The 13,226-nt window shown below is 45.4% G+C and overlaps 1 protein-coding gene across 3 annotated transcripts in view; it reads right to left on the reverse strand.

The window, feature by feature from the left end:
* Positions 1-13,226, reverse strand: part of NDUFS4 (NADH:ubiquinone oxidoreductase subunit S4) — a 74,709-nt gene that overhangs the window by 37,896 nt on the left and 23,587 nt on the right. For 2 of the 3 annotated variants that reach the window (XM_029072435.2, XM_029072386.2), the window contains exon 2: positions 5,252-5,330. In XM_029072435.2, coding sequence (XP_028928268.1) covers positions 5,252-5,330 — 79 coding nt within the window. Of the gene's footprint in view, positions 1-695; positions 772-5,251; positions 5,331-13,226 lie in introns of all 3 variants that reach the window. The other variant, XM_029072514.2, reaches the window with a different exon arrangement.

Raw genomic sequence — 13,226 nt, forward strand, 5'->3', positions numbered from 1 at the left:
ATCAGATGCATGAGCTCACAAGCAGTTTCTTCTAATAGAGAAGCAGCGTGGCTCAGTGGAAAGAGCCTGGGCTTCGGAGTCAGAGGTCATGGGTTCGACTCCCTGCTCCGCCACTTGTCGGCTGTGTGACTGTGGGCAAGTCACTTAACATCTCTGTGCCTCAGTTACCTCATCTGTAAAATGGGGATTAACTGTGAGCCTCACGGGGGAACGACCTGATTACCCTGTATCTACCCCGGCGCTTAGAACAGTGCTCTGCACATAGTAAGTGCTTAACAAATACCAACATTATTTATCCATATTAGTATCTGTCTTCCCCTCTAGACTGTAACCTCCTTACGTGCAGGGAACGTTTAACGAATCTGTTCTGTTGTACTCTCCTAAGCGCTTAGTACAGTGCTCTGCACACAGGAAGCACGCATTGATTGCTTGATCCTAGAAGCCCTGACTTTATCATAATGCTCCTGATCCTGAAATAGTGTAAAAGGATGGAGTTGGTAGGAATTCACTTTACAGGCCAACACTACCAGATTCCTAGATGTTACACAGGCTTGTTTCCTCTTTTTCTTCCATATCAACTGAAAATTTATAAAAAACCAGGGACCCGTGAACTCAATACCCGGGGCACTGGGGAACTTACAAATCAAAACACATAAATCTATGCGGATTTTTCTGAATTTTCAATTCCACATTACCCTCAATCTGATGAACACATATTGATCAATTTTCAGATTCATGCAAGTGATTCTTCGACAATGTAATAAAGTGTACCTGAAATAAAATGAAATCATTTTCATCATTTGGGATATTTTTCAGAATGCTGATCTAGATTTGGTATTCTACTGTAACTATGCTTCCGATAATATTTGAAAAGCTACTTTCAAATGTCCCATTCTACATAAAGTTCTATTATCCCGGATTTTTCTTAGCAAACAGTCGCTGAATCTGTTAAGCGTTCTTACAACCATTATTTACTAAGAAAATACATAAAGGACAAAGCTACACACATAATGTTTTACAGGGTATTTTAAATAATGCCTTAATTTCAGGTTTCTTCTACTACATGATTACCTATGACTTCCCTCTAATTTTTCACTGTCTGAATTATCTGTAAGAGAAATTACATTATTATTATTATTAAGGCATTTGTTAAGCACTTATTATGTGTCAAGTATTGTCCTAAGCACTGGGGTAGATACAAGTTATTCAGATCGGCTGGATGTAGAGTTAATTCCTCTACATCCAGCCGACCTGATTAACTTGTATCTATAATTCGACAACTTTACAAAATCTGCTTTGTCTTTGATTTCTGTGATCTCACTTTTGACAGGATTCTAAAAGGCACAGTCTGAATCTGGCCATTTGCCAACTGAAGACGTATTCAGATTGAAGACAAATGTATACTAATTATTTCGTAGTGCTATCCACGATTTCCTACTCTCTGGAATTTTTATATTTCAAGAAATACTTCAGAAGAAAAAGATGAAGGCGGGGGGAAGGAAGATTATTTTCAGTAACTTTGATAGTCTCTTTCTACCCCTATGAAATTTTATGGCATGGACTCGCCTAGGTTCGCCATCTGGACAATCGGCCCTGGATAAGATTTTAAAAGCCGTCACGAATGGTAATTTAGGGTTCCCAAGGCGGATGAAGCACCGAAACGTGAATGGTGTGGTTCCGATCGCCGCGATGTGTCTCTGGGCCAAAGCCCCTGCTCTATGCACGTGCATCTATGAGCGGAGTCAAATGGCTAGAGCCGGGCCTCGGAGTCAGAAGGCCCCGGGTTCTAATCCCGGCTCGGTCACTTGTCTGCTGCGTGACCTTGGGCAAGTCGCTTCTCTGGGCTTCAGTTACCTCATCTGAAAAATGGGGATAGAGATGGCGAGCCCCGCGTGGAACAGGGACTGTGTCCAACCCGATTTGCTTATATCCACCCCAGCGCTTAGTATAGTGGCCTGGCACATAGTGAGCCCTTAACAAATACCACTATTCAACATTTAGAGCAGTGCCCGGCTCACAGTAAGCACTTAAGACTATAATTATTATCATAATTATGATGATGATGGTTTTTGTTAAATGCTTACTGTGTGTCAGGCACTATTCTCAACGCTAGGGTAGATACAAGCTCTCAAGGTTGAACACAGTCCCTGTCCCACATGGGACTCACAGCACTAATCCCCCTTTTACAGATGAGATGACTGAGGCTCAGAGAGGTTAAGTGACTTGCCCAAGATCACCCAGCTGACATGTGGCGGAGCCCGAATTAGAACTCAAGTCCTTCTGACTCCCAGGTCCGTGCTCTATCCACTAGGGCACGCTGCTTCTCGTGATCGACCAATCAATCAATCAATCAATCAATCGTATTTATCGAGAGCTCACTGTGTGCAGAATGCGGTACTGGGTGCTTGGGAAAGTACAATATTACAGATTTGGTTATAATTTAATAATAATTTTTTTAAACCATTGGGTGTGGGTTTCAAAACTAAGACGGCAGAGTAGCCTTGTGAAATTTTAGGACACCCAATTTTTTTTTTAATGGTATTTAAGCGATTACTCTGCGCCAGGCACCGTACTGAGTGCTGGAGTAAATTCAAACCCGGTCCATGTCCCACAAGAGGCTCCCAGTCTTAAACCCCATTTTATAGATGGCGGAACAGAGGCAAAGAGAAGTGAAGTGACTTGCCCAGGGTCACACAGCAGACCAGTTGCAGAAGCTGGAAGTAGGACCCAGGTCCTTCTGACTTCCAGGCCCGCGTGCCATCCATTAGGCCACACGATTCTTCCATACTGAATGATTTCCTTATGCGTTTTGGAATTAGGGAACCTTCTCCTGACAAAGTACACCTTCTTGGGCATGACATCACACGGCTGAAGGGACTGTGGCGAGCTCGCGCAAGGCATCGGTCGAGGCACGTGAACCAGAAACGTGAACTTTCCGTGGCACGGGGTCTATTAAGGACGTATTCTCTCTATTAAAATGGAAGTGCATTCACCTGATGGTGCGTATAGGACAGTGCTTGGCACGTAGTAAGCGCTTCACAAATACCATCATCATCATATAGGGAGATTAGCTTCCTTAAATCAAACACCCCCCAAATCACCCTGACCCGTACATGTTCAGTTTTAGATCGAGCTCGCTGTGGGCAGAGAATGTGTCTGTTGGTTGTTGTATTGTGCTTTCCCAAGCACTCAGTACAGTGCTTGGCGCACAATCAGCGCTCAGTAAATAGAACTGAATAAAGTAATGATGAGTTCACTGCATGGTATAAGGACTGAAGCCCCATGAATGGGTTTGCTCGTGTCCACGCACACATCGACTTAACTTCCCAATATATATGTGAAACTGGTAGGGGATACATAATGTGACCCCTATTTTTCAATTCAGGTTTCAGCAAATAAGTTAATTTCTCTGAAGCCACCAGCTAGTCAAAAGCAAAAGATAGGTAGTAGGCAGATCTTCTGAATTCCCAGCTTTGCCCCTTGTCAGCTGTGTGACTGTGGACAAGTCACTTAACTTCTCTGTGCCTCAGTTACCTCATCTGTAAAATGGGGATTAACTGTGAGCCTCACGTGGGACATCCTGATGACTCTGTATCTACCCCAGCCCTTAGAACAGTGCTCTGCACATAGTAAGCGCTTAACAAATACCAACATTATTATCCCAGTTGGACTCCAACTTAGAACTCTCCCGCTCCACTTCCACTAAACGGAATGCAAACTAAATGTCCTATTAATGCGGCATTTAGACTACATAAATAACAGTATGATCTAAAGATGGCAAAGCTGACCCAACCCCCCACCCCCAGTATAATACGACAGAAAATCAAGGGGAAAAAATGGCCCAATATAAATTAGTGCTTTTGGATCGGCCAAGGGATAAACACTGGATCCTAGATTATCGGATACTAATGCTCTGAAGTACAATGACAAAGTAGAGAAAGGATAAAATATTGCCCATCGTTGGAATCTGACACAGACTTGAGTGTGACTTATTGAGTCAGTACCAGTGGCTGCCATATACTGAGGGTTTTTCTGAACGCTGGCATAGAAATGCTGACCTGGCTCCCTCCTGCTTGACTTCTGAATTAAAAAAAAAAAATGTAAATACTTTGAAAAATTCTAGAAATTACATTTCGTGCACTGTCTCCTTACCACTTCAAGAAAAGCTTTTAGAGATAAGGGGCATACTTCCACTGGACAGACTTCTGAGTAGAGGGAATATTTAATAAAGCGGCTGAAGTTAATTTTGAAGAAACGAGCCTGCCGTGTGATCTCGGGCAAGTCACTTAACTTCTCTGTGCCTTTCCCAATGCCTCTTTTTCTTCCTACTTAAGACTGTGAGCTCCATGTGGGGTAGGGACTGTGTCTGACCTAATTATCTGGGATCTACAACAGTGCTTGGCACATAGTAAGCACTAACATACCACGATGATAAAATATGATAATAATGCTGCTGCTGCTGATGATAACGTACACAGAGTGCAGTCCGTCGGTTTTAACAACTTCGGGTATTTTTCACGTCTACGCAGAAGAAGATTCTAGGGCAACAGGTGTTGGAACAGTGAAGAAAAAAATCAACTTACTCTTCAGGCGGACACTTACAAACGCAACCAAAAAGACGCTTCCGCTACGACGCTTTCCCACCGGAAGTTTTGGATGCAAATCTGCACAATTTTACGGGAAAAAAAGCAAAAACCTTTGCCAAAATTCTAACCTGCTACTGATTAACAGGAAAATGGGGTGTGCGTTTGTTTCGAGTTGTCATCTCCTCTCTCATGCGTATGAAGAAATGAAGTGGAGAGGAGCAAGAACTCCGGGTGGCATTTTAAAATGGAGTGCCTCAGAAAGAGGAAAGGCTTGTCATGCTTTTAGACACAACTGGCAAATCTTTCGATTTAATTCAATAGTCGAGGAAGTGGGGAGTTCCAAAATAGAATTACGCGTAACCAAAATAAGAGAGTTCCTACTTGCAGTACGACCACAGAATAAACTCCTCGATAAACAGGGGGCCCTTCGTCATTCTCAATTTCTCATTTAATACGTGTGTATGTGTGTGTGAGAGAGAGACTATAAGAGCTTTCACGTACGAATCATCTCCTTGCATCTCGTTCCATTTTATATGAGCAAGCAATCTGAAAATGCGCAGTTATCCGGCCTTCTCCGCCGAGCCCGGAATGCCATACTGAATGCTCATTGTGGAGCGGTAACCCCGAAGGCGGAATCGAAGCCGTGGGTAGTAGAAGACTCTTACCAATTTTTCATCCACCGTGATGAGTTGCGTGTCTCGAGCTTGGTCTTCCGCCAGCAGCCATGTGGAAGTGGTCAGCGACCTGCCGAGCGAGACTTCGAGTGAAAAAATGATTCATGCCACGAGAAAATAGGGGCAGACAGATCTTACATAAACAAGTTACTTTAACAATATCCGTCTTGTAAAAAAATGGAGAGAGGGGGAGATGAAGGCACAAAACCCCTCTTTCTCTCCCCATTAGTTCTGTCTGCTGCGTCGCTGGCACCCTCTCGCTCCGCCGTTCACAACAGGCTGCACTTTATGTTGGCCTCCCGGCCGCCGGTCACAGAGGGACCGCCGGTGGCATGGACTGGACGCTCTGTGTCAATGGACAGAAGCCGGTCTGTCACGAACGGGCGGAAAATACAAAGCCGCGGCGGCGACCATTTGGGAACTCTGATCCCTAAATGATGGCGTCAGTGGGAAAAAATCCCAAGTATATTCTTGGCGGGGCAAACCTCTGACGGGGGACTCGGGATGGGCCGGGGGGACAAAATGGCCTCGCTCGGAGGGATTCCGAAACAGAGGCGGACCAGGTCTGGTTACGCCTTAATCCATCTTAATTACGGAAGTGACGTTTAAGGCTTCCCATCACCTCCGCGAGTCTAAAATGAGTAGGAATACCATTCAGATATTAAGGAAAACGGGCCCCATCTATCCTCCCGTTGTACCCCCTGAGCGCTTACCGTGTGGAGCGCCGTACTAAGAGCTTGGGAGCGTACAACGGAACGACAGGACAGAGGTGATAGACACGTTCCTCGCCCGCCCACAAGGAGTTTACCGTCTAGAGGGATTTTGACACGACGAGCGGCACAGTATTTCATACACAGAGTCACCAATACGAAGCAAAGCGTAACACGTGGTCTCGTAAACCTCGGCTTTAGTAACGATGGTATTTATTAAGCATTTCTTGTGTGGGAAGCGCTGTACTAAGCATTGGGAAAGGAAACATGGGGGAGTATTAGACATAATCCCTCATCCCTAGCAGGGTTCACGAGCTCTTTTAAATTGAAGTTTTAAGTTTGCCTTCTTCAAAAGGGAGACACGTCGAGCAGATTTATTTCAAAGATCAACCCTAAACTGGGTAGAGGGGTTATACTGTGCTCTCCCAAGCGCTTAGTACAGTGCTCTGCACACAGTAAGCACTCAATAAATAGAACTGGATGAATAAACTATGTCGACTTGTATTCTTTTCGGCATGGGAAGCGGCGTGGACTAGTGGGAACCGAGAGGCGGGGGACCTGGGTTCTAATACTGGCTCTGCCACTTGTCTGCTCTGTGACTTCGGGCAAGTCGCTTCACTTCTCTGTGCCACAGTCACCTCATCCGTAAAATGGGGATTAAGTTCCCCTCTCTCCGACGGACTACGTACCCCATGTGGGACTGGCATTGTGTCTAACCGGATTACCTTGCCAACTACCCCAGGGCCTAGAAAGGTGAGCGCTCAACAAATACCGTAATAATAATTACAACGGTAGTGAATATTATTAACATCAGCGATCATTTTAAAATCAGCAAAACTTTGAAGCTATGCCACGGACTGAGCAGTTCACTTTTTCAGAAACGAGCACATTTTAGTATGCAACAAACAGCTCACAGATCATAACCTAACACTGAGTGGGCACGTTAGTATGTTTTACTTTTTAAATGTCATTTTACAAATTCATGCCACGGGTTCATTCCATGGGTCAGTAGCAATTAGCAGGAACTCATCAACCTCTGGGAATCAATCCCCTCTCCACCACAAACTTCACTGCCGTCTGGATTATTTTCCTAAGTGACTGGACAAATGACTCATTTCTCATACATCTTCCCACTTCACAAAAATCTTCAATAATTGGCACTTACTCGCCAAATCAATAATAATTTTAAAAAAGGCTCTCCCCATCTTCAGAGTCTACCCCAGAGCTTGGAATATTCCTAATACCTAGAAAGCACTTAAAAGCAATAAAAAGGACCTCCTGGGGGGAATTTTCTATATTCACTAACTTGGTTTCTTCTCCTCCAGCTCCCTCCTTGACCTGGCTCCTGCCCCCCTTTACCCCTCTTTAAAGTCCGCAACGATCTCCTCCTTGGCAAATCCAGCGGTCACTACTCCATTCGATTCCTCCTTAACTGCTCGGCTTCCTCTGACACCGTGGATCACCCCCGTCTCCGGGAAGTATCACCTAGCCTCGGCTTGACCGTAACCATCCTCTCCCGGTTCTCCTTCTACCTCCCTGACGCTTTCTTTTGAGTCACTTGTACAGACTCCTCCTCTGTCTCCCCCCCTAACTGTAGGAGTTTTTCGAGGCTCAGTTCTGGTGAGATCAGTGGCTCCCGTTAGGCAGTGAACTTGTGGAAAGAGCCCGGGCCGGGGAAGTCAGAGGACCTGGGTTCCTAATGCGGGCTCCGCCGTCGACCTGCTGTGTGACCCTGCGCAAGCCACTTCGCTTCCCTGGGCCTACCAAAACAAAATGACTTGAGAGGAACAAAATGACCGGAGAGGAAGAGACTGCCAAGGCTCTGGGCCGAGGACAGTATAAACCAAAAGTTAAACTGAGAAAATCCGGGTTTTCAGAGGAATGGCCAGATATCATCCCCTTCTATTCTCCATCTCCATCCCCTCCCACGGCTTCAACTACCGTCTCAATGCAGAAGATTCCCAAATCTCCATCTCCAACCCTGACCTCCTCTACAATCTTGCATCTCCTCTTGCCTCCGTAACATCGCTACAATGTTCTGCACACCGTAAGCACTCAGTAATAATAATAATAATGTAGGTATTTGTTAAGCGCTTACTTTGTGCCGAGCACTGTTCTAAGCGCTGGGGTAGACAGAGGGGAATCAGGTTGTCCCACGTGGGGCTCACAGTCTTAATCCCCATTTCACAGATGAGGTAACTGAGGCACCGAGAAGTTATGTAGCACTGACTGATTCCTCGGTTCACTGTAAGCTCCCTGGGGGCAGAGAAGCAGCGTGGCTCAGTGGGAAGGGCATGGGCTTTGGAGTCAGGGCTCATGAGTTCGAATCCCAGCTCCGCCACTTGTCGGCTGTGTGACTGTGGGCGAGTCACTTAACTTCTCTGGGCCTCAGTTCCCTCATCTGTAAAATGGGGATTAAGACTGTGAGCCCCACGTGGGACAACCTGATTCCCCTGTGTCTACCCCAGCGCTTAGAACAGTGCTCGGCACATAGTAAGCGTTTAACAAATACCAACATTATTATTATATCATGTCTAATGAGTCTGCTGTATTGTACACTCCCGAGCACTACACATAGTAAGTTCTCAGCGAATACGGCTCATAGATTGATTGCTCTGAACCTGATTTTAAATATTTGAGAAGTCAGGCCTCTCATCTATTGCCTGGAGCTGCCCTGTGGGAACTGCAATTTAGGAGATCAAGAGATACTCCTGTTTCAGCCAGAACATTAGGAGAGAACAAAAGGAAAGAAAAGCCTTTCTTTGCCTTCCCACTTCCAAAGGGTCAGTGCTGTGCTTCCTTGGAGCTACAATTGGACATTCAAGATTATTCTTATCAACCGTTATTATTATTACTCTTAAGCCTTTACTATTTGCCAGATACGGTACTGAGCCATTGGGGTAGATCCAAGATCATCAGGTCCCACACGAGGCTCGCAGTCGAAGTAGGAGGGAGAAAAGCAATGTGGCTCAGTGAAAAGAGCGTGGGCTTCGGAATCAGAGGTCATGGGTTCGACTGCCGGCTCTGCCACTTGTCAGCTGTGTGACTGTGGGCGAGTCACTTAACTTCTCTGTGTCTCAGTTCCCTCATCTGTAAAATGGGGATTATCTGTGAGCCTCACGTGGGACAACCTGATGACCCTGTATCTGCCCCAGCGCTTAGAGCAGTGCTCTGCACAAAGTAAGCGCTTAACAAATACCAACATTATTATAAGCGCTTAGTACAGTGCTCTGCACATAGTAGGAGCTCAATAAATACGACTGAATGAACAGGAACTGAATCGCCATTTAGCAAATGAGGGAACTGAGGCCCAGGGAAGCGAAGTGGCTTGCATAGGGTCACACGGCAGGTCGGCGGCGGAGCCCGCATTAGAACCCAGGTCCTCTGACTTCCCCGGCCCGGGCTCTTTCCACAAGTTCGCTGCCTAACGGGAGCCACTGATCTCACCGACGTGGAGACAGGAGAAGACTGCTAGTGTTTCAGATGACCACGAGGTCGTACTGATTCTTTATGAAATCTCTGCAAAACGAACAGACGGCACCCTCTTTCACAGATCAAAATACGAGGAGATAGAGGGAAAGATCTTTCCCCTTGCCCAATCGATAATCCTTAACGATGTCCCGATCCCTAATAATTTCAGAGAATACAAAACAAATGTGGTATTACTCCTTTTTGGCTGAAGGAATAAAATGACTTGAGAGGAAGAGACTACCAAGGCTCTGGGTCGAGGACAGTATAAACCAAAAGTTAAACTGAGAAGATCCGGGTTTTCAGAGGAATGGCCAGATATCATCCATTATGCTTCTAATCTACATCTTTATTGAGCCGGAGAATATGTTAAGAAAACCAGGGCTGTGCAAGAATCCTTTTCAAACTTTCTCTTACATTAATGCTGAAAAGTGGAGAAGTTGCAGCACTGTTTATTTTACAGTGATTACATTAAGATAACATCTTCATTATTTCCACATGCTCATTTCTTAATCTTGCAGTGTTGTGACAATTTACTGCCCAGTGAAACCGGATCATGAATTTTACACTGAATTTCTCGGAGCCCACTGTCAAGAATATTATTACCTCTAGTAATCTCAGTACTCTCTGGGTTCCTAATTCCTACTCTTTTATAGTCACATTCTGTGACTTGTATTTTCATTTAGACTGTCTAGTTTATGTTCACGAAAACACACACTAGGCCGGATATATTATAATCACTAATACATAATATATTCACTAATATAAATAATATATATCACCAATACCTCATTGAAGGCATGTCTCTTCTTGGAGGCCTTCCATGACTAACCCTCCTTTCCTCTTTCCCACTCTCTTCTGCGTTGTCCTGACTTTCTCCCTTAATTCTCCCCCCCCACCACCACAAATTTTATGTACAAACCTGTAATTTATTTATATTAAAGTCTGTCCCCCCTCCCCCATCTAGACTGTAAGCTCGTTGTGGGCAGGGAATGTGACCGTTATACTGCTCTACCGTACTCTCTAGAAAGTCGCTCTGTACGTCTTCCCCCTCTTTAAAAACCTCTCCACAAGCAGAAACTCCTAATTTTTGTTAAGGGATTACTGTGTATCAAGTACTGGTCTAAACCCAAGGGTAGATACGTGTTAGGTTGGACACAGTCCCTGTCCCACATGGGGCTCACAACGTAGGAGGGAGAAGAGGTGTTGAAACCCCATTTCTACAGAGCAGCGTGGCCTAACGGAAAGAGCACGGGCATGGGAATAAGAGGAGCTGGGTTCTAATCCCAACCCCGCTACAGGTCGGCCACGTGACTTTGGGCATGTCATTTAACTTCTCTGTGCCTCAATCCCTTCATCTTTCAAATGAGGATTAAAATATACTCCCTCCTACTTAGACTGTGAGACCCGTGCGGGACAGGGACTATATCCAACCCGATACCTTATATCTACCCCAGTGCTCAGAACAGTGTATTGCTATTGTTCTTGTCTGTCCATCTCCCTCGATTAGACCGTAAACCCGTCAAAGGGCAGGGACTGTCTCTGTTACCTATTTGTCCATTCCAAGCGCTTAGTACAGTGCTCTGCATATAGTAAGTGCTCAATAAATACTAATGAATGAATGAACATAAGTGCTTAACAAACCCCATAATTATTTTACAGATGAGGTAACTGAGGCCCAGAGAAGTTATGTGACCTATCCAAACCCCTTGAGCAAGTTGTCTACACCGTCTGTCTCAAATTCCTCTCCTCCAATTCTCTCCTAGCCCCCCTCCCATTTGGTTTCTCTCCTCTTCACTCCACAGAAACTGGCTTCTCAAAGGTCACAAACGATCTCCTTCTTGCCAAATCCAAAGGCCTCTACTCCACGCTAATCCTCCTCGACCTCTCAGCTGCTTTCGACACTGTGGACCACCCTGGAAACATTATCCACCCTCTGAATCACTGACACCCGTCCTCTCCTGGTTCTCTCCTCCTCTCTGGCCGCCCCTTCTCGGTCTCTTTCGGGGGCTTCTCTTCAGCCACCCCTCCTCTAACTGTGGGGGTCCCTCAAGGCTCAGTTCTAGGTCACCTTCTTTTCTCCATCTATACCCAGTCCCTCGGAGAAGTCATTCATTTCCATGGCTTCAACTACTAACTCTATGCAAACGATTCCTAAATCTACATCTCCAGCCCTTCTTTCTCTCCCTCTTCGCATTTCCTACCTTCGAGACATCTTTACTTGGATGGTCTCTCCATCAGCTGAAATTTATCATATCTAAAGTATAATTCCCTATCTTCCCACTTAAACCCAGTTCTCCCCGATTTTTCCAAAACTGTAGATAGCATCACCATCCTTCCTTGTACCTCTAGCCCATAACCTGGGTGTTCTCCTTGACTCTACTCCGTCATTCAACCCATCACTAAATCCTGTCGGTTCCACCTTCACAATATTGCTAAAATCCGTCCATTCCTCTCTATCCCAATTGCTACCACGTATATCCAATCACTAATCCTATACCGCCTGGACTACTGTATCGGCCTTCTCGCTGACCTCCCTGCCTCCTGTCTCTCCCCACTCCAGTGCACACTTCACTCTGCTGCCCGGATCGTTTTTCTACCAAAACGTTCAGGACGTGTTTCCCCAAGAACCTCCAGTGGTTGCCCATCCATCTCCGCATCGAACAGAAACCCCTTACCATCCGCTTTAAAGCTCTCCATCACCTTGCCCCCTCCCACCTTACCTCCCTGATCTCCGACTACAACCCAGCCCACACACTTCGCTTCTCTGATGCCAACCTACTTACTGAACCTCGATCTCGTCTCTCATTGTCCACCTTCACCCTCGCCCTTCCCCTTCATAGCCGCTAATTACTCTCTCCACCTTCAAAGCCTTACTAAAGGCACATCTCCTCCAAGAGGCCTTCCCTGACTAAGCCCTCATTTCCTCTTTTCCCACTCCCTTCTGCACCGCTCTCATTCCCCCCCTAATTTATTTATATCCATAATTTATTTACTTTTATGAATGTCTGTCTTCCCCTCTAGACTGGAAACTCGTTGTGGGCAGGGAATGCGTCTACCAACTCTGTTACACTCTACTCTCAAAAGTGTTTAGTACAGAGCTCTGTTCACATTAAGCACTCAACAAATACGATTGATTGATTCTCCTACTGCACTCAGTATTTTTCACTCCTTCCAAGCAAACCTGACAAGTCCCTTGCTTTCAGCTCCTCTTTCAGATCTACTGCTACAACACCATTTTTTCTTGGTTTTTCCCAATCACGTTCCTCTTCTCCACCAAAACCAAGTTAAAAACCCACCCCAGAAGCATCCCTCTGATTAATCCCCACCTACCTAGGTGTCCCAGCTCATCAATCGCCTCGCTGCTCATGAATTTACCTAATTGCTCTTGATTTTTTTTCTACCTGTATTGTTATCGACATCTATTCTCTTACCTACCCTCTCTTAGCTTAGCTACCTTCTCTCCTATTAAACCGCACGCTACTCGAGAGACAGGATTTTGCCTTAGGTTTTCCATGCATCTCTTGCATTATTCTGCACAAAGAAGGCACTCAATACCGGTGAAGATTTTATTGATGGACACTAATTCTCCTTTTGTTAAATCATACATAACCCGATTTTCTTTTTCTTGACTGTAACTGCAGAGGATTACGGGAAATGGACTATTATTACCCCAAAAAACCCTTAAAATTCAACCCCAATAGTTTTCAATCCTCATTTGGACCTTTTTATACCCAAGAATCGCGATTGACTTGCAACATACGTCTACCTGATCGGTGAGTTGCTTT

Source organism: Ornithorhynchus anatinus, chromosome 1 (assembly GCF_004115215.2).
Source record: "Ornithorhynchus anatinus isolate Pmale09 chromosome 1, mOrnAna1.pri.v4, whole genome shotgun sequence".
Taxonomy (NCBI): Eukaryota; Metazoa; Chordata; class Mammalia; order Monotremata; family Ornithorhynchidae; genus Ornithorhynchus; species Ornithorhynchus anatinus.